General features: G+C 48.3%; 1 protein-coding gene across 2 annotated transcripts; it reads right to left on the bottom strand.

Annotated features, from left to right (window-relative positions):
- Positions 1-208: 208 nt before the first annotated feature.
- On the bottom strand, positions 209-18,804 carry TSPAN33 (tetraspanin 33). Of its 2 annotated transcripts, none has more exons than XM_082846578.1 (8): positions 18,504-18,804; positions 6,114-6,171; positions 5,320-5,447; positions 4,927-5,001; positions 3,709-3,804; positions 2,016-2,144; positions 1,454-1,615; positions 209-1,244 (listed from the first exon to the last, which is right to left on the bottom strand). In XM_082846578.1, exons 1-8 carry the CDS (start codon positions 18,603-18,605, stop codon positions 1,143-1,145), a joined length of 852 nt encoding a protein of 283 aa, XP_082702704.1. In that variant the 5' UTR covers positions 18,606-18,804; the 3' UTR covers positions 209-1,142. The 2 variants fall into 2 exon arrangements, with proteins under 2 accessions (XP_082702704.1, XP_082702705.1); XM_082846579.1 differs by having other exon boundaries at positions 5,320-5,444.
- Positions 18,805-19,738: the final 934 nt, after the last annotated feature.

Here is a 19,738-nt window from a genome sequence, read left to right as displayed (position 1 = left end):
CTGGAGGGGGCGGGGTTGTGGGAGGGGAATGGTGCATCTGCTAGAGGGAGCTGGGGTGAGTGGTGGGGCCGGGGAAGTACGGTAGCGTTTAGGAGAGTGTCCAGTCCCCTGTTGGAGGGAGGGCCCACCGGCCGGGCCCTTCTACCCCTCCCCTCCCAGTTGCCAGAATGGAAAATTCATGGAGTCCAGGTTAGCCCAGGTCAACAAACTTTTATTGCCATTTCTGGCTCCCCCAGCCCCAGCAAGATCCCTGCTTACACTGTAGAAATACTGAGCTAGCTCTGGTGCAGAGGAATGGGCGGCGGGGGGGTGTTACCTCTCTTTCTCTGCACACTGCCAAGGTTAAAAAAAAGAAACCCACTTACTGGAGAGCGAGGGCCATACAGGGGTGCAGTTCAAGGGGACGTATGGCTCAGTCCCACCTCTGCTGGCTGCAGAAGATAGAGACCATGGTTCCAGACATTTTTTAAAGGAGGGGAGACGGGGTGAATTTGGCTGCTTGTTGTACCCCTTGCAGTTGCTGCCACGTTTCCATGGAAATGAGGGAGGGGCAGGATGTAGCTCACTCTGACTACCTGGGAGGATGGCAGCACAGGCAGTTAGTAAACACAGGGTCTTCCCCTCCTCCCCAGCACATACGACTGTCCCCAGCCGACCCCCACGCTCATTGCCTGCTCCACTCCCTCCCCTTCTGGAGCTGGTATCATGCCAACCGGACTCCAGGCAGGGCGCACTGGCAACAGCCAGAATGCGAGTATGTGCGGCAAGCTCAGTGGCAGCCTCAGCAGGTCTGTCAGTTGCAGTGCTTCGGTGGAAAGCCTGTTGCCCCCACAACTCTGTGCGACTGCTCTGCTCAAGCATCTCTGCTCAGACAAAACAAGAACAGAAACCCAAATGGTGGAGGGTAGAAAGAATACAAAATAACAATGCTGAGAGCTAGGGTGGGGAGAGGAGGCACATCCTTCCCAGACTTGAGCCACCTGTGTACCCTGCCTTCTGGCATCTGGAGTTTGCTTCTTGCCACTGGGCCGTCGCTTGTGGGGCTGGAACCCAAATCTCCATTTGGTGCTGAGAGCTGTAACCACTGCCGTTGGTTGACGAGGCTCGCCTGTTGCCCTAACGAGGAGGTGCAGGATGGATTCTCAATACCATGGGTCAGCCCGGTGCTGCTGGTTGTAGAGCTGTAGTTTGATTTGATCTTTGATCTGACTCACGAGGATCATGGACAGCAGGATTCCCACCAGCTGGGAAAGGTGAGAAGGAATTGGGTCCTCAGCAATGAGTGATGCCCTTGTTTTCTCTGACTCAATCTTCCCAGTGCAGTCGGCACCATCACATCTCCTACCCTTCAGTAACGTTAGTGCCTGACACCCTAGCTGAGCCCCAGGTGCCCTCCCCAAAACAAAGGAGTCTTTACAGAATTGTGGGACCACAGTTTTACAGGGTAAGTTACCTGGGGGATGGCCAGGCCCAGTGCCACACCACCAAGTACGAAGAGGTTGCTGTGTATCCAGTTGACCAGTCTGTCAATACAGCCATTGGTGTAGATGACTTTACTAGCTTCCAAGTAGTCAAGGGCCTGCATACCTTGGCCGCACATGGTGTTGATCACTGCCTGGGAAGAGAGTTGAAAAGCCAAGTGGGACTCCCATTCCAATAACTTTTTCTTAGGGGCCCTAGCTGATGGGCTTCCCACCCTTCCTAAACTCCTAAATTGTTAGAGAATATATGTGGAGGATGCTATGTTGGAAGTTGCTAAATGCAGACTTCCCTTCCTCTGAGACGTCTGAGTCCAGTTCTCCTTGCCTTAGAGACCTGTGCCTTCTGAAACCCCAAGTGGGCTACAGGAGTGCAAGATAACAGAGCCATCAGATTGGAGTGAAGAAAAACATCTGACAGCTGTTCTACAAAACTGACTGGCTAAACCAGGGGATGGAGATTCCCAATAGCAGCTGCCCTAATCAGAAAGTAACTCAGATCACTGCAGGAGGAAATGAGGCGGGATGTGTGCTCACCTGGTTGGGGGTAGGCAAGCAACAGGAATAAGGCACAGAGCAGCGCTCACGGCTGGGGTTGTCTTCCGAACAGTTGAAGTACATGTTCAGGGACCAGTCCTTGTAGGAAATCCCTCCACAGCAGCCGAACTGCAACAAAGCCCACCACAGGGGTTAAAATTACCACCCCCACCCCCACACTGAGGTGACAAGGGGAACTCTCAGAGCAACCAAAAGTCTATGGCAAGCTTGCACTTGTAAGTTCACGTTGTGTTGAAACACAACCTGGAACCTGGAGCTCAAGCTTCTTAGTGACCTTCTCCTGAAGAAGTTTTCTCTTCTTAATTTCTATCATTTTATATGTCTTGTTATAACTTGCTGTATATATTTTTTGTTTCACACACTCAACTATGAGCTCCTTGAGGGCAGTTTCTGGTTCTGCAGTCCTGTATAGCATAGAGCTTCACAAAAGTATATGTTCCAAAAATACTGGCTGAAATAAAGCATCAGTGCTACAAACATTTGCCTTAATATAGAGGAAGCACAGGAGGAGACTCTTCAATATTGTAGGCCATAATTACACCATGAAAGCAAACAGGATCCAAGTCAAGAGTGTTGCACCAAGCGAAGGGGAACTCAGCTCTGGTCTCAAAAGCACTTTTGTTTCAAATTTAAGTTCTGACTCATAGCAGCATTATTCACAATAGGCAAAAGGTAGAAGTGACCCAAGTGTGCATCAAAAGATAAATGAATCAACAAAGTGCGGTATATACATATGATGGAATATTATTCAGCCTTAAAAAGGAAGGCGTTTTGGCACATCCCACAACATGGATGAATCCTGAAGACATGCTAAGTGAAACAAGCCAGTCGCAAAAGGACAAATACAGTATTCATAGAGACAGAAATTCATAGAGATAGAACATAGAATGGTGGTTGCCAGGAGCTAGGGGGAGGGGGAAAATGGAGAGTTAGTGTTTAATGGGGTACAGAGTTTCAGTGTGGGAAGAAAGTTTTGGAGATGGACAGTGATGAGGGTTGTACAACAATGTGAATGTACTTAGTGCTACAGATCTGTACACTTTAAGTACACTTAAAAATGGTAAATTTGACATTATGTATATTTTGCCATAATTTTAAAAATCTGACTTTTGAATTGGTAATATTAAAAAATCTGCCCAGTTCCCCCTCCCACTATAAGTAACCACTTATAATGGTTTCCTTCATATCCTTCCAGATTCCTTTTGCAAACGTGAATACATATTCTTTCCTCTCTTTTTTTACACAATTGGTAGATTACTATATATACTGTTCTTTGCCCTTAAAAGTACTTTTGTTTGTTTGTTTGTTTGTTTGTTTGTTTTTGTGGTACGCGGGCCTCTCACTGCCGTGGTCTCTCCCGTTGCGGAGCACAGGCTCCAGACGCGCAGGCTCAGCGGCCATGGCTCACGGGCCTAGCCGCTCCACAGCATGTGGGATCTTCCCGGACCGGGGCACGAACCCGCGTCCCCTGCATCGGCAGGCGGACTCCCAACGACCGCGCCACCAGGGAAGCCCTTAAAAGTACTTTTAAAGCTAGGTGTTTTCTTTTTGCCAGACCCCTTCCCAGAATCCATTACCCGGCAGGTGATGAGGGTGAGGTGTCTCTTGGGATGGCATTAACTTTTGCCCACAGCTTCCTGGACCACTAGATGACCCCCCTCTTAGCCCATACCTTCTTCTGGCCAAAATCAATGAGGTTCTGCAGGTCCAAGTCATCTCGGTAGTGCACAATGGCGTTACTGATGATCTCACTCACCTTCCCCCGTGCCTGCCAGAAACACGAGGAGGGAATCAGAACACAGGACTAACCCCTAACCAGCTCTTCCCTGCAGAAATAGCAATAGACAGTGGTCATCCTTCTTTAAGTCAGCCTTGAAATCAGAACCAAGTCCTAGTGATGGAAGATGGCCAATTCCGAAGCCTGTGCATCTCTGGGCCCTCAGGAACCTGTGGGCAAGAAAAATGCTGGTCCTGCTATTGCCTCTTTTCAGAGCCACATCTCAAGATAATCCAATATTTATCTATCTCTGAATATTATTACACAAAATACTTGTTGACTGATGCAAAGCAGTGAAACTAGTTTGTGTGTGTGTGTGTGTGTGTGTGTGTGTGTGTGTGTGTGTGTCCAGGGGCGGGGTGGGGGGGGTAAGTATTTAGTATAAAAGGACTTACTGAGCTGAGGCACTGACCTCTAGTGGACATAAGAGAATTGCATCTCTTTAGACTCAAAACAGATCTGTATCGTATTAGGATTTTACTAAGCCCGAAGGACTAGGACATTCTGAATTAACTCAGTGGCTCTCAAATTCATAGTTCTACCATGGTCTCTTCCTTCCTGCTTCATTACTTTTCTCAAAGTTTCCTATCCATAGTCCTATACTCTGCCCCTGGTAATCATTTGCCCTTTGGGAAAGAAATTCTGGTTCTTAATTAAAAGGGCTGTCACTGAATGGCAGACCACTCCCAGATATGGTAAGAGCTGTTCAAAGTGTTGTTTACTTCCCCCTTTTCTTACTTTCGTTTATCCCAATAAACAATTTTTAAAAGAAACAAAAGGCTCTTCACGTTGTCTGTGGTTCACTTGATAAGTGAATTTTACTCAATCATTTGCCGTTAAAGTTTACAGACTATTTTAACTTTGGGTTCATAGAATTTACCTCCCTGTTGGCCTCTCAGACTGTCAGAGGAAAACACCTTACAATCTTGAAATCCTCTTTAAATATGGCAACTTTAAAGGCCATTCATTCATCCCTAAGGATAATCTTTCAGAGGCCGATGCTTCTCAGGGGAAGGACCACTGTGGTTAATTAGTCAGGCTAAGCACGGGCAGGAACCTTCCCTTCCTCCCTCTGGTTCACAGCTGAGGAGGCCCCGTGACTCCCAGTGTTACCTTGTCTGAGAAGACGAAGCCCAGGACCCCGGCTGCCAGCTGTAGCAGGAACACGATGGTGAGACAGAGGGAGAACTGTGGGGAGCAGGCAGAAAAAGGAGGCAGTCTGTTACCATGCTGGGCAGTAGTTCTTCCCAGGACCACGGCGAATACTGGGGGTCCACGGGGCACTTTCTCCTAGGTGCCCCACACACAGGAAAGGCAGCTGCCTCTGGGACGCTGTCCTGGGGGTGGTCACCCTGTGCTGGGTCACCTGGGCTGAGCTCTACAGTGAGGAGTGGACAGCACAGACTTTGGGGGCATTGAGGGACAAAGGAAACTGAAAGGTTTCAGGAATGAGAGGCACGTGGAGGAGAGGCCAGGGCATTTCTGGGGGCACCCCTGACCACTCACCGTCTGCAGGAGGCAGATGTTCTCCCGGAGAGAGCCGATGCAGCCGCAGAAGGTGAGCAGGAACATGAGGATGCCCACCACGATCAGCAGGATGGCCGGGTCCACGGCCAGGCAGGCCAGCGCTGCTTCTGCGGGAAGGGGCTGTCTCTCAGTCTGAGTCTGGTGCTGACGGAGGGGGGGCGGGTACCAGGGAGGGGGTGGGGTGCCCCCAAAACTGCTCTCCTCCCCTGGTGGGGGATTCTCCAGTGTGGCTGGGGGAAGGTTACAGGAAGCAGTACTGCCCTCCCATGGGGAGAAAACAAAGGGCCCAGAAGGGCTTGTGGTGTTTTAATTTGAGAAACTAACAAAAAGTAAGAGCCTTTATTCCCAGGCTTAAGAGAGGAGGGACCACTTTCGCTCCAGAAAAGAATTAGAATGGCATTAGGCTCATTGGCTTTGCAGATTCCGTTTCCTGGAGACTTTGTGCAGAGGAATAGGAATGGAGGTTGAGTTACTCCAGAACAGAGCGAAGGAAGGGCTACAGCCCCCGGTTACTCTTTGCACCCGGAAGCCTACCTTCTTCCTTAGACACTTCCTAAGCCTAAAATGCAGGCAGATCTCAGAAGACTCGTGGGAGCTCAGGGAAATCCAGGTGAACTGGCTTGGATGGCCTGATGGAGTAAGCCTCTAGGATTTGGCTAGAGGGTGGCTGCCCCCTATAGCTCCATAGCTTATGTGGGAAGGAGGGCTGAAAGACCAGGGCTGAAAGAGGCAGCGAAGAGTCGTGGGGAGATGCACGGGGACCTACAGCTCACCTGCGTGCTTCATCAGCCGAGCGTAGACTCCCACGGCAACCATCACCATGGAAATCACCTGTGGAGACAGGGAAGGAGCCACACTCTGAGGTTTTGGAAATCAGGGAGCCCTGATAGCCGTCAGTAACCTTAAAGCAGAGTAGGAGGAGGACGACTCTTCCTGGACCCAGAAATGAGCATCTTTTTCCTCCCTGGTGATACTATTGATAGAATCGGTCAGTGCTTTACCTCCATGAAAAGCTTATACCAAGATTATCTCATTTAATCCTCACAACACAGTTATCTTGTGAGGCAGCTATTATCCCCATTTTACAGATGAGGAAATTAAGGCAATGCAAGGTTAAAACAGAATAGCAGTGAAAAACATGAGCTTCGGAGTGAGTTGAACCTGGGTCTGTGCTGGACAACTCTCTGAGCCTCAGTTTCTGTATCTGAAGATGGTAATTTAAAACAACTACATTTAATAAGATTACTGTGAAAATGAAATAAAAGAATGCATGGAAAGCATTTAACACGACGCCTGATAATAAATATTATCTATCATTACTAAGGATTAACTTGCCCAGGGTCACAGAGAAACTATGAAGTTCTGAATTTGAATCCAGCTACATCAAAGGGGAGGTCTTAAAGCTGACGCAGGCCTGGGTAGATGCTGCCAGGTCTCTAACCCTCTTGGAGGTCAATATGGTGTCAAATGCAAGAATGAAAGTACAAACCAGTGTGAAAGAATGCGTGGGTGTAAAACAGCAGAACTACCTTGCAAAGGAAACTTTTTAAACCCTGATTCCAGTGTGGAACAGAGAAGTTTAGACCTTTCAAACTTCCTGGCTTCTGTCTCAGAGAACAAACCCATCCGAGACCACCAGTGCTCCCTAAAGAGGCCTTCTCTATGCCCCGCTCTATGCCCCCAGGAGTGCAGGGTGGCCCAGTGTGCACATCCTTCGGTCACCCTTCCTTTGTGCCCAGTTCCCAGGCTGGTGCTAAGAAGCAGCTGGCTATCACCATGGCAATAGCGGGGGCCAAGCTCTGGCTGGAGGGAGTTCTCAGCAGCAGGGACTTGATCAACTCAGTGGTGAAGGAGAGGGCTGGCTGCACTCCACTGTCCGGCAAGACAGAGACCATCTTGGGGCTTTGGTGGGAGAAGGGAATTGAGCACCCATAGCAGGTAACAGGGTCAGACTAGCCCCTCAGTAGTGAGACATTTTCCTTGGGAAACTCTACCAGCTGGTGCATTCAGCAGGAAATGGGAAACCCTTGTCTAAAACCGCACCTTCAGGACTCTTCTCAGCTTGTACACACAGCCCCTTCTCCTTGGTCCCCAATCATTTGACGCCGCCTCTGACTCGGGGCCAGATGTGTGACGTGCTGGCCCTCACACTCTTTGTCCAGGAGAGAGGGAGCTGCGTGCAGAAAGCTGTGTGAGGGGCTGCAGGTGCCAGCTGGCTTCTTGTCCCACAGCACAGCCAGGCTCAGGGAGCAAGGGGGAGTTGGTGGGAGGCAAGGAAACCACACAACGGAGACCCCGGTTACCCCACGGGCCTGGAAGCACAAGCCCTTTGCCAGAGTGATCGGGCATCTCTGTCTGCCCTTTGAAACTCACCACAGCCAATTATGGTTCTGAATATCACTTTACTGAATCATTAAAAAATATGTATCTGCTCTATATTTCTGTTGCTCCCAGGCTCCTCACTGTTTTGTCATATGTTAAATTTTGACTAAGGTGTATAACTTTCCACAAAGACGGTCTCTGATTAAATCCTAACACATCTAAAACAAGAAAGGAAAAGTAAACAGATGCCATGTGTCACAGGGTAACTTCATTCCATGGGTGGGCTTGTAATTATAGCAGTTGCTCTGTCTCTATCTGTGGTAGGTAGAACAGCGTCCTCCCAAAGATGTCCATTCCTAATTCCCAGAACCTGTGAATATGTAACCTTACACGGCCAGAGGGGCTTTGCCAATGTGATTAAGTTAAGGACCTTGCAACTGGGGAGATTATCCCAGTTGGCCCAATATAATCAATCACAAGGGACCTTATAAGGGGGAGGCAGGAGGGTCTGAGTCACAGGAGGAGATATGTATGACAACAGAAGCAGAGGTTGGAGTGTGTGCCGTAAGCTGAAGAACGTGAACAGCCTCTTGGAGAAGGCAAGCAAACAGATTCTTGCCTAGCGCCTCCAGAAGGAACCATTCCTGCTCACATCTTGATTTTTGCGCAGTGAGACCTGTTTTGGACTTCTGACCTCCAGAACTATGAGAAAACTAATCTGTGTTATGTTAAACCATTCAGTTTGTGGCAGTCTGTTACAGCAGTAATAGGAAACTAATATACTGTCCAAATCCAATTCATCAGCTGTTATGTAGGAGATACTCTGAGGACTGCAAAGATGAGCAAGAGGTGGTCCCTGCCCTTAAGGAGGTGTATCTGTTACATGGGAGGGGGCAAGGGCATCTAGGGCCTAATGCAGTGATTCTTAACCTTGGCTGCCCTTAGAATGGGGGGCACGGAGGAGAACCTAAAAACTCCTGATGGCTAGGCTGCACCCCAAACCCAGTATATCAGAATTTCTGGCGTTAGAACCCAGGCAACAGTGTTTCTGAATGCATACCAGGCGATTCCAACATGCAGTCAAGTTCGAAAACCACAAGCCTAAAGCACACTAGCCGGGGATCTAGAGCGGGTAGGTGCTGGCTATGTGAGAAGCAAGACTAAGACATTAATATTATCATTAATATTTAATATGATCATTAATGATACTGCTCACCTGGAACTCACTAGCTAACTCTAAAATTCTGCATTTCTGTCATGGATCTGCCTCTTTACCCTGCAGTCAGGCTTGCCCTTTCACACGTCTATTCCTGCCCACATCTCCCACCCTGAATTCCTCAAAGCTGCTGCCATTCCAAAGTTAGTGCCGCTGCTGTTAACAGCATAACATTTTAGAGCTGAGTAGAAGCTTAGAAACGAACTCAGCCACTCACCATTTTTTTTACAGATGAGGCCAAAAGAGGGAAGTGATATTTGACCAAGTGCACGTGGGTGCAATGGCAATATCTGGACTAAACCCCATTTCCAGTCTCAAGTCGGGTACTGTCTACAATATATCAGTCTCTGCTACAAAATCTTATGACACCCTACAATATCACCAATGATCTCCTTTCATGATGGGAATGGAGATAAAGACACTTCTCTTCCTAGAATAGCTTTTCATATTCTGGCTAGAATGAAGCCTTGCTGGAAACTTTCAAAAGCTAGACAGTTTTTAAAATAGCTGAGTCCAGCCAAAGGCATGTTCTTGAAGAGTTGTCAATCAAATTATATAAAATAATTTTATTTTATATAATTTTATTTTATATAAAGGCACCAGTACCTTTATCCTTATGTAAGGTGAGTCACCTTATAAAGAAAGAATCACCTTATAAAGAAAATAGCCATCCCCTGGGCTCCTCGGAGAAATGGCTGATCCCAGGACTGGGGTGGGAAATAGATAAGTCTGGAGCATCTTGTGGTGCCAGAAGGTAAGGAAATGCTCAAAAACAAACAAAAAACAAAAACAAAACCCCACATTCGTGTGGCTATGCCAAAGAGACATCAAAATAAAAGAGTATGCAGTTGCTACCCCAAATATAAAATAAATACCCATGAGTCCATACTGATATAAATGACTTAATAAATAAATAAATGGGGGAGAAAAGACAAAACCCCCAAGCAGAAGAATCCCAAATATTTTATGGAGGTACTGCACTGTCAAGAAGGTGGCGCATAGTAACTTCCTTCCAAAGAGAACAGTATGGAAAAGGGGGGAAAAGATTAACTTTACAGTGGAGAAGCCTGACTACCTCAGCCAGGTGATCAAGGTCAACGTCAACAGAGGTCATTGATATATGAGATTACGTGATGAAAATGGGACTTCCCTTCTGTGCTCTTCCTTCCCCAAACCCATAACCCCAGTATAACCATGAGAAAACATCAGGCGAGTTCCAATAGAGGGACATTTTACAAAATGTCTGACCAGTACTCCTGAAAACTATCAAAGTCATCAAAAACAAGGAAATTCTGAGAAACTGCCACAGCCAACAAAAACCTAAGGAGACATGACAACTAAATGAAATTCAATATCCTGGATGGGATCCTGGAACACAAAAAGGGCATTAAGTAAAAATAAGGAAATCTGAATAAAGTACGGACCTTAATGATAATGCCATTAATTGTAACAAATGTATCATACTCATGTAAGATGTTAATAATAAGAGACACTGGATGTGGGATATATGGGAAGTCGCTGTACCATCTTCTCAAAAGTTTATGCAAAACTAACACTGTTCTAAGAAATGAAATCTATTTAAAAAATAGTCACCCTCAATTTGTTAGTCTTGTAAATCCACACTTTTTAATATCATATTTTCTTAAACTGGGATTCACTTGCATGCAATTTTACAACCTTTAATCAGGGTGATTTCTGCTTATACCAAAACATATGGCAGTGGATCTTAAAACTGTTCAGATGACAAGGCACTAACAGTGCTCTGCTGGTGTACTCTATACGATCTTGACATATCAGATTCTTTTTGAAGCTTTAATATGCGACTACTACTATCTAATTTACAGTCATATTTAACTTTCCCCAATTATCCCAATAATGTCCTTTATAACTGGTTTTATTTCCCCTTTTTTCTGGTTCAGAATCCAGTCAAGGATCATGCATTTAGTGATCAAGTCTCCTTTAGCCTGGAACAGTTTCACAGCATTTTTTCTTTTCTTTGTTTTTGGTTTTTCAAGACACCGACTTTTAAAAACTCGTGGTAAAATACATATACCACAAAATTACCCATTTTAAAGTGTACAGTTCAGTGGCCTTAAGTATATGCATATCGCTATGCAACCAACACCACTATCAGGTTCTAGGACATTTTCATCACCCCCAATATAAACGCTGTACCCATTAAATGGTCACTCCCATTCCCTCCACTCCTCCAACCCCTGGCAACCGCTTTGTCTCTATGGTTTTGCCTATTCTGCACATTTTCTATAAATGGAATACATAACATGTGGCTCTTTGTGTCTGCCTTCTTTCACTTAGCATAATGTTTTCAAGATTCATCCATGTGGTAGCATGTAAGAGTACTTCAGTACCTTTTATGGCCTAATAATATCCCATGGTATGGAGAGAACCCAATTTGTTTATCCATTCATCCACTGATGGACATTTGGGTTGTTTCCACCTTTTGGCTGTTGTGAATAGTGTTGCTATGAATATCCATGTACAAGTTTTTGTTTGAATACCTGTTTTCAGTTCACTTGGGTATAGACCCAGGAGTGGAACTGCCAGGTCATATGGTAATTCTATGTTTAATTTTTTAAGGAGCTGCCAAACTTTTTTCACAGCAGCCGCACCATTCCACATTCCCACCAGCAATGTACGGGGTTCCAATTTCTCCATATCCTTGCCAACACATGTTCTGATACTTTTTCTTTTGACACTGAAATTTTTTTTGTTAAGTCCAGGCCAGTTGTTTGGCTTAATGTCCCTCAATTTGGATGTCAGATTGTTTCTTCCCAATTAGATTCAGATGACTTTTTGTTTGTTTGTTTGTTTGTTTGTTTTTGCGGTACGCGGGCCTCTCACTGCTGTGGCCTCTCCCGTTGCGGAGCACAGGCTCCGGACGCGCAGGCCCAGCGGCCATAGCTCATGGGCCCAGCCGCTCCGCGGCATGTGGGATCCTCCCGGACTGGGGCACGAACCCGTGTCCCCTGCATCGGCAGGCAGACTCTCAACCACTGCGCCACCAGGGAAGCCCCAGACGACATATTTTTGACAGGAATATTACACAGATAATGTGTCCTTCTCAATGTGTCATGTGAGGAAGCATGACATACTAATTTCTATCACAGAAATAAGGAACAATTTTACTAACAGATGATTCAGCTGTTAGACGTATGTCTCTGCATCTCATAAAATAATATGGCGATACTCTAAATAGTTTCCTAGTTTTCCATAATGTTTGTTGCTACTTGTCCTCTTCCCTTTGCCTTCTGCTTGCACTTGGTGGCAGATAAGCAGCTGTTGTCTTGGAGAGAAGATGGGAGAAAACAGAAAATGGAGAAAAGTCTTTCCGTTATCTTGACTTTTTTTTTTCTGTAAATCAGGAAAAGACAGTTATGATTTGATGTGAGGAAAACCCTTATTCTAGCCCCTAGGACACTACTTCACGGCCATCAATACTAAGAGATAAGTGGTTATAGGGCCCCAAGTTGAGGTCCTGAACAAGAGCTCTTCTCCTGGCTCTAATGCTCAAATGCCGAAAATTACAGGCAAATTAGCTCTTGGAATCCATTTCCACTGGATTGTACCTTAAGACCAATGCGGTGTGAAAAGCTCTGAGGAGTGGACCTAGGGAAGGTCCTTAAAGACAACAGTGGAGTCTCTGTTCCTATGATATATAGGAAACTTCTTTGTAAACTATAAAATATAAAGATGCCACTAACTGTCATCTCCCTCTGGCTAACAGTAGGAATGTGAGCAAGGGTGTTCAAGGCTGAAGGAAGTCAGGCTCAGGGCTGGCCCTTACCTAGACTCAATCCCCACCTAGTTGCCACTCGTCAGGAGGAGCACTCATCCTAGCTCTCCAGGTCCATCCCCAAAAGGTGAATTGGCTCTAGGAGCCAATTCTAACAACGATGTAACAGCTACCTTTTGTGGAGTGCTAAGGGCCAGGCACTGGACTAACCACTGTATGTATACTGTGACCACAACTCCAAGAGGGTGTTAGGATCTCCACTTTATAGAACTGATGTTGGGCGAATGCACTCAGTGAGTGAGTGGCTAAAGAGGGACTGGAATGTAGGTCCACATGGCTCCAGAGCCTTATGACCTCGGTCACATGGCTGCCTCCCTCTCTGTCTCCTACCAGGACATGTGTATTCACTTCCAGGCATCATGTGAGGTGGGAAGGAGGTGCCTGCAGTTATCTTGGGTGAGCAGTGGGTAATCTCCAGACTGGGCGGGGCTCAGGCAGGGGTAAGTAAAACAGCATGAGGAAGGCCCTGCAGGACCCAGAGGGAAGTCCCTGGAACGGCTCCTGAAAGGGGCAGACGGGGCATCACCACCCAGGGCCCGCCAGCCACCGAGAGAAAGCCCGGCCTGTCCGCCTTCCACATTCTAAAGTCCAGTCTGCATGAACTGGGTGGATCTGTCTCAGAGTCCTCACCTCTTCTTTGGAATAAATCTTTTTCCTGTTCTTTTGAAGGTGGCGGTGGGGGACAGCTGAGAGTAGAGTGATTCCCTGCATGGGAATCAAAACACTGTCCCTTCCCAGAGGGACACTGGGAGGGAGGGGTCTGTACCTCCAGCTTCTCAGTCCTTTCTATCCTTATTTCTGGATGAAGTCAAAGAAATCACATCCTGTAGGGCCTCCTCTCTCACTGCCCAGGATCTGCACACACTGGTCCTACAGTGGTCATCCTGGCACCACCATTGTTCCTGGGTTTCTGAAGTGGCAACTATCTGTCTGAAACTGGTTCTTGGCTTTCTCCCTCTGGATAGGATGGAATTGTCCTGCTGGAGTAGAGGAGTCCACAGGGCTCTTTCTTCTCCAATGTCTGGGCCAACCCTTTAGCTCCTTCCTTAGGCCATGGCTGGTTTTGGTTTTCCAAGGGTATAAACGAGGAAGGAAAGTTCACAAGTGCTCAAAATAGTATAAACACGCAAACTCACAGCCTGGAGTTACCAGCCTGACACACAGCCTGCTATCGAGACTCTAAGAGATGCTTTTCTTTTATTCTTTTTAAAGGCTGCTTGAAGTTTATGATTTCCTACTTGGTACAAGGCAAACAGAGCTATCTGGGGAGTTAAGAAGGCAGGCATGTGACTTGACAGCAAAGTGTGTGGTTCTTGTCTTCATTCTTGGTATCGTTGTTGTTGTTGTTTTTATAAAAATAATGTGATAGGGACTTCCCTGGTGGCGCAGTGGTTAAGAATCCGGCTGCCAATGAAGGGTACACAGGTTCAAGCCCTGGTCTGGGAAGATCCCACATGCCGCGGACCAACTAAGCCCGTGCGCCACAGCTACTGAGCCTGAGCTCCAGAGCCCACAAGTCACAACTACTGAGCCCGCGAGCCACAACTACTGAAGTCCACACGCCTAGAGCCCATGCTCCACAACAAGAGAAGCCACCGCAATGAGAAGCCTACGCACCACAACAAAGAGTAGCCCCCACTCGCTGCAACTAGAGAAAGCCCGCACGCAGCAACAAAGACCCAATGCAGCCAAAAATAAATAAATAAATTTATATATTAAAAAAATAATACTGTTATAATTCATTTATTACAGGCTGGTTAGTCTATAGGGAAAGGAGGGGAAAAATGGGGGAGGAAATGGGCTCTGCCTCTTAGCATATTTAAGTAGGGGTGTGTGTGTGTGTGTGTGTGTGTGTGTGTGTGTGTGTGTGTGGGTGTGGGTGTGGGTGTGTGGGTGGTGGGGGGATGGGGGCATAAGGGACCCTGTCACTCAGGAGGCGCTTTTGCCAGGCTTGATGCCTGATCATTTCCTCATGGCTTCTGAGCCAGGTTACAACAGATAGTGCTGCAGGTGGTTTGGGGCATCCTGAGTGCCCTGGGGACTCCAATACAGCGGTCCCAGGCAGGAAAGTGAATTTGTTGATGAAGATACCTCACCAGAGGCCTGGATCCGCCTAGGGAAGACCTGGAAGGGGGTCCACGTGTGCTGTGTGTGGTAATTAGGCCCTGAGGAAGATGCTGGAGGGGATGGCTGCCACGTTTTCTGACCTGGCTTGAGGGAGGGGTGCCAGGCCCACTGAAGAAAAAAACACAGGACAATACTCCAACCAAGAATGCTGGAGGACTTAACGCTGTGCTGCATCCTGAAAGGCTAGTGTCCGTGAGAGAGGGAGGAAGGGCATCATGCCTCCACCCTGTAGGCTCTGCTCTCTCATTCCCCACTCAATAAACATTCAATAAGTACCCACTCTCTGCCAAACACAGCTGGGCACTGAGAATCCAGAAGTGAATAAGGCAGTCTCTACCCTCGGGAGCCTGAAGTCTAGAGGGGGAGAAAAACAGAAACACAAAATTGCAGCACAGGTAAAGAAAGATCTGACAAGCAAAATATGTACGAGGCGCCATGGGAGCCCTGAGGCATCGCCACTAAGGAAGCCTCAGCTGAGACACAGGGGCAGGAGATCTGAGCTTCTGGGCTTTGCCTGACTCAAAAGCCACTCCAACTGCTGCCCTGGGTGGGAAAAGGATCAGCAAGGAAGGAGATGGTTGCTGTAGGCAGCACTGATAATGTTCCTGCCAACATATGCCCAGAATGATAAAGCATGTACCAGCCCACTCTCTTCCCTCTGCACAGAGCTGTCCAATACAGGGAGGTAAAGAAAGTCAGCGACTTCTTAACTGAAGGACTAAAATACAACTTTTGTGATCTTGAGGCAACTCTCCAAGCCACAGGATCCTAACAATCAGTAACCCAGCAGCACAATTCTGGGGAGAAAATCAGAACTCCTGGGCAAAAGGGGAAGTGAGATTTGAAACATGAACAGGTGGAATAGGTCCTGGTCCCAAAGGAGCCAGGAGCTTTCTGAGTCAGACACCAAATGCCCCAAGGATCAGGGCTCCAAGAGAAGTAGCAGGGATAGCCACTGCCACCACGGAGTATGAGCCCGACAATGCCGGCTACCATCCCAAGGTGATCAGGCCCAGACACGAACACCATCCATACACAGCTCCCCAGCACCTGGCCGGAATACGCACTCTCTCTGGAAAAGGAGTGGGCTGACAGTCCCAGCCATGGCACTCAGGTGCCTCCTGAGTAGAAGAGGGGAATTTGACTGGGATGGTGGAAGCCTGCAAAAAAACCCCACACTAACCAGTCCCTAAAGGGGGGATGGGAAGACAAATGACCCCTGGTCTGGGCAAGCAGCTCTTCATCTCCAGCTGGCCTTGTGTAGAATGAACTCTGCGGCTCTGGACCTGGGGGAGAAGTGGCACTCAGTAATGCCGAAAGAGTATTGTCCCCTGGGAAGGTCAATGTCCCAAGGATACTGGGGCACAAAAAAGATGCATCCTTAGATCTAGCCTCAGCTCCTGAAGAAAGAAAACAGTCCCCAAAGTGATGCATCCATCTTTAAACAGTTCACAGAGGCAGAAAAAAATGTCTCCTTTAGAGGAGAAAGCTTAAGGACAGAGAGACAGATATATTGGCTTGGGGTCACACAGTAAGCGGGCGTCAGAAAGAAGCTGGGCCTCTTGTCCTTCAGTGTGCCATTTCTAGTGCCAATGACTTCTTGTGAGTCTAAAGTAGGGCCAAGAAGGGGCTCTCCTCTAACCTGGGATGGTGCCAGCTTGGTTAGCCAGGTCCTCTGACCTTGAATGAAGCATTTGTACCAAGATAAATGGGTCTATGGAGCCAAACTCTCTCCCTTCCTGCGACCTCCCAAAGTCATTCATCTGGCAAAAGGCCGGTGGGGTAGAGTGGGGAAGTCCAGGAAAATTACTGAGAACACAAGTGTAACAGATGCAGCCAGCTGTTGCAGCTGGGGAGCACAGATAAGGGTGCTCCTTAGAAGGCTCCAAAGAAGACGCCTGCAAAGCCTTGGTTGATAGAGGAAGTTAGAGTGAGGACCTGAGGTCCCTGGGATGCGGTGCTGGCTCTGAGGATGGCGTGCCTTGGCCTGGGACACTCAGTGAGCATGTAAGAGGGTTCTCAGGAACTTGCTTTTAGGTGGGGGGTTCCCCTTAGGACATCCCCCAGCCTGGCAGAGTGGTGATGAGATTTTCTTCCGTTCTCGCCTGACCTCCAGCTGAAACAGAACCTACACCATGGAACTTGTGTTGACTAGTTAACTACTAATACTGCTAACATCCCAGCCACAGTAGCAGCCATCTGGGCCAAGGACTGCCCCTAGAGGCACTGTGGTTCAGTAGAAAATATCACCAGATCAAGCCCACTAACCAGCTGTTGAGCTAGGATAAAACAACATCTCTATGCTTTGGCTTTCTCATATATAAGATGCGAGTACTGGACAAGATGTCTTCCAATTTTTTTTTCCAGTTCTAAAACTGAGAATTTGTTAGGAGTTCAAACTTCATTTCTCCCAGTACAATGGCTGAGAATGAGCTGTCATCACCACCCTCTGGGATTTCTCTCATTTTTCCCAACGGGCTAGCACTTATGTACTTTGTGTCTGTTCACACCACGGCCCCTGTGGAACCTTTCCAGCAACTGGCTTAGCTGCCTAGTCTGCTCCCTCTCCTAGGAAACGTATTTTAGACTCCTCCCTCCTGCAAGTCTGAACTTTAGGTCTCAGGCAGAGGTGGGCAAGCATAACGGGCTCTTAGAGCAGCAGCTCTGGTGTAGTTGGTGCTGGAAGAGAAATTGGGGAAAGGGGGTGGATCTCCCAATGTTCGCAAACCCAGAGAGGCTCAGGGACTCTCTAGACCTGAAACAGGATTGAGCAAGCATTTCATGATCTGGTCCAGCTGCATTCTCAGCTCCAGCAGAGTATTTCTGGCATCCTTGATCATGCTGGATTTTTATGGAGGAGGAGACTAAGGTCTACAGAGGTGAACATATTGCCCAGGTTAGTCAAGTCAACAATTAATGGCAGAGTGGGGATGAGAATCTAGGCAGCCCCGGTCCAATATTTTTTTCTATTTTTCCAGCCCCAAGCAGAAGATTCTGAAAGGACCCCTGGACTTCCAGCCCAACATAGGGTCTATTTAAAGAAGCTGAAGACTGTCAAACTCCCGGGGATGGAGCCTGGTCCTGAGAAAGGTGGGGCAAAGTTTGGGACAGTTCTGGGAAAGACATCCACACCTGGAGGCTCTTCCTGTCCTTTCTCAGCCTTTGGAGGGAGGAAGGGCAGCAGAGGCCTGCAAAAGGAAGAGATGAAAGCCCCTTAACTCATTCTCTCTGAGGTAAGGGAGAGGGAAGGTTTGGGTTTCCCTCCTTCCTCTTTCTTCTTTGCCAGCAGGGCCACAGCCCCCAGGCCTGAAAAATCCCCTAATCATGAGTGTGTCAGTGGGTCTGCCTTGGGCCAACAGGAAAACCCGCTCCTGACGCTCAAAACCACCTTTTTGGCCTGACACAGACCCTCATCCGATGCTGAGAGAATACCCAGAAGTCTGCACTGAATCCCCTGCATATCCCCCACCCCAACACGCTCTGCAGACAAGGAGCCACTGTGGTGTCTCTGCCTAGGATAAATTACCCCAAAGTACGGTCTTCTCAGAAAACTCGGCAGTGCCGCTCACCACGTTCGCCTTGAACCGGGCATCCGGGGACGACCTCTGCTCAGCGCGGGCAGCCCACTCAACCCTCCAGGGGGTGCCCTGCAGCCCAAGTGCCCCCACGACCCCCAAGCCTCACCCAGAAGAGCATGTTGAAGAAGAAGAGCAGGTATTTCACCAGCGGACTGACGAAGGAGAAGTCCTCCCCGTAGGCGGCCGGCGCCCGGGGTCTCCGGGCCATGGTCCAGCCGCCGCCGCCCCCGGGGGCCTATCTCCCCGCCACGGCCGGCCCACCTGAGCGCTCCGCGCCCGGAGGCATGAGCCGTGCTACGGCCGGAGCCCGAGCGGCGGGGGAACCGCGCTGCGGCGGGAGGTGCCCGCGCCGTGCCTCCGGGAGAAGCGCGGGCAGGGCAACGGCGCCGCTACCGGAGCCGCCGGGAGTCGCGGGAGCTGCCGCGCGCAGCGTGAACGGCAGAGACTCCGCTGTGGCTGGAGGACTAGCCCGGCCCGCCTGGCTCCCAGGAAACCGGGCCCGCCCTCGACCTTCCATTGGCTCGTCTGCCGAAGCCTGATTTCTCATTAGTCGGTCTCTGATGTCACTAAGTATCCAACCATCCCACTTTTCCAAGAGGCGGGGGAGACACCTGTTCTGTGAGGCACAACTTGTTAAAGGGTCAGCGGTTCTACGGCCTCCCCCGAGAAGGAAAGCATCCAGGCTGCAGCTACTCAAGGGAAAAAGGATGAGGAGGAACGCACACTGCATCACCCACCCACGTCCTCTACCCAGTTGCTGTGCACGTATGCAAACACACATACATTAACATCAACAAGTACGTACCCTGTATGTTGAGCAATGCGCTGAAAGCTGTGGGAATGCAAGAGAATAGACATATCCCTGTGTGTGTGTGTGTGTGGGGGGGAGGAATGACAATAAAATCAGAGAGATAAAACTAACCTACACATAACAATTGAGAATATTTGAGTAGCTGCAATCCTGTTTAGCAACTATATATTTTAAATGCTTATTTCAAAAACACTATAACCCAATAGTGGAAATTTGGAAACATCACCAAGAATCCTGCCATCCTAATTCATTACTGTTTCAGTCCCCACCTCCCTATTTAAGTCTTGATCTACATGAAGACAGTTTTTAACACGCTTATCCGATCCACACCGGTTGAGAGCAGTGCAGGTGATGGACACTGCTGCCTACGTAACACGAACATGAATGCTGTAGACAATGTTTGAATCGGTTCTCTCCCCAAATTCATACGTTGAAATCCTAAACCCCAAGGTGATGGTGTTAGGAGGTGGAGCCTTTGGGAGATGCCTAAGTCATAAGAATGGAGCCTTTATGAATGGCATTAGTACCCC

Source organism: Leucopleurus acutus (assembly GCF_964270905.1).
Source record: "Leucopleurus acutus genome assembly, chromosome: 9".
Taxonomy (NCBI): Eukaryota; Metazoa; Chordata; class Mammalia; order Artiodactyla; family Delphinidae; genus Leucopleurus; species Leucopleurus acutus.
Note: the sequence above shows the minus strand (reverse complement) of the source record. Positions and strands in the feature narration are given on the sequence as shown.

Coding starts and splice junctions, on each gene's coding strand:
- TSPAN33 (XM_082846578.1), bottom strand. CDS start 18,605: ATGGCCCGGAGACCCCGGGCGCCGGCCGCCTACGGGGAGGACTTCTCC. Junction 5,002..5,319: donor ACATCTGCCTCCTGCAGACG/GTGAGTGGTCAG, acceptor TGCTCCCCACAG/TTCTCCCTCTGTCTCACCAT. Junction 3,805..4,926: donor GCTTCGTCTTCTCAGACAAG/GTAACACTGGGA, acceptor TGTTTCTGGCAG/GCACGGGGGAAGGTGAGTGA.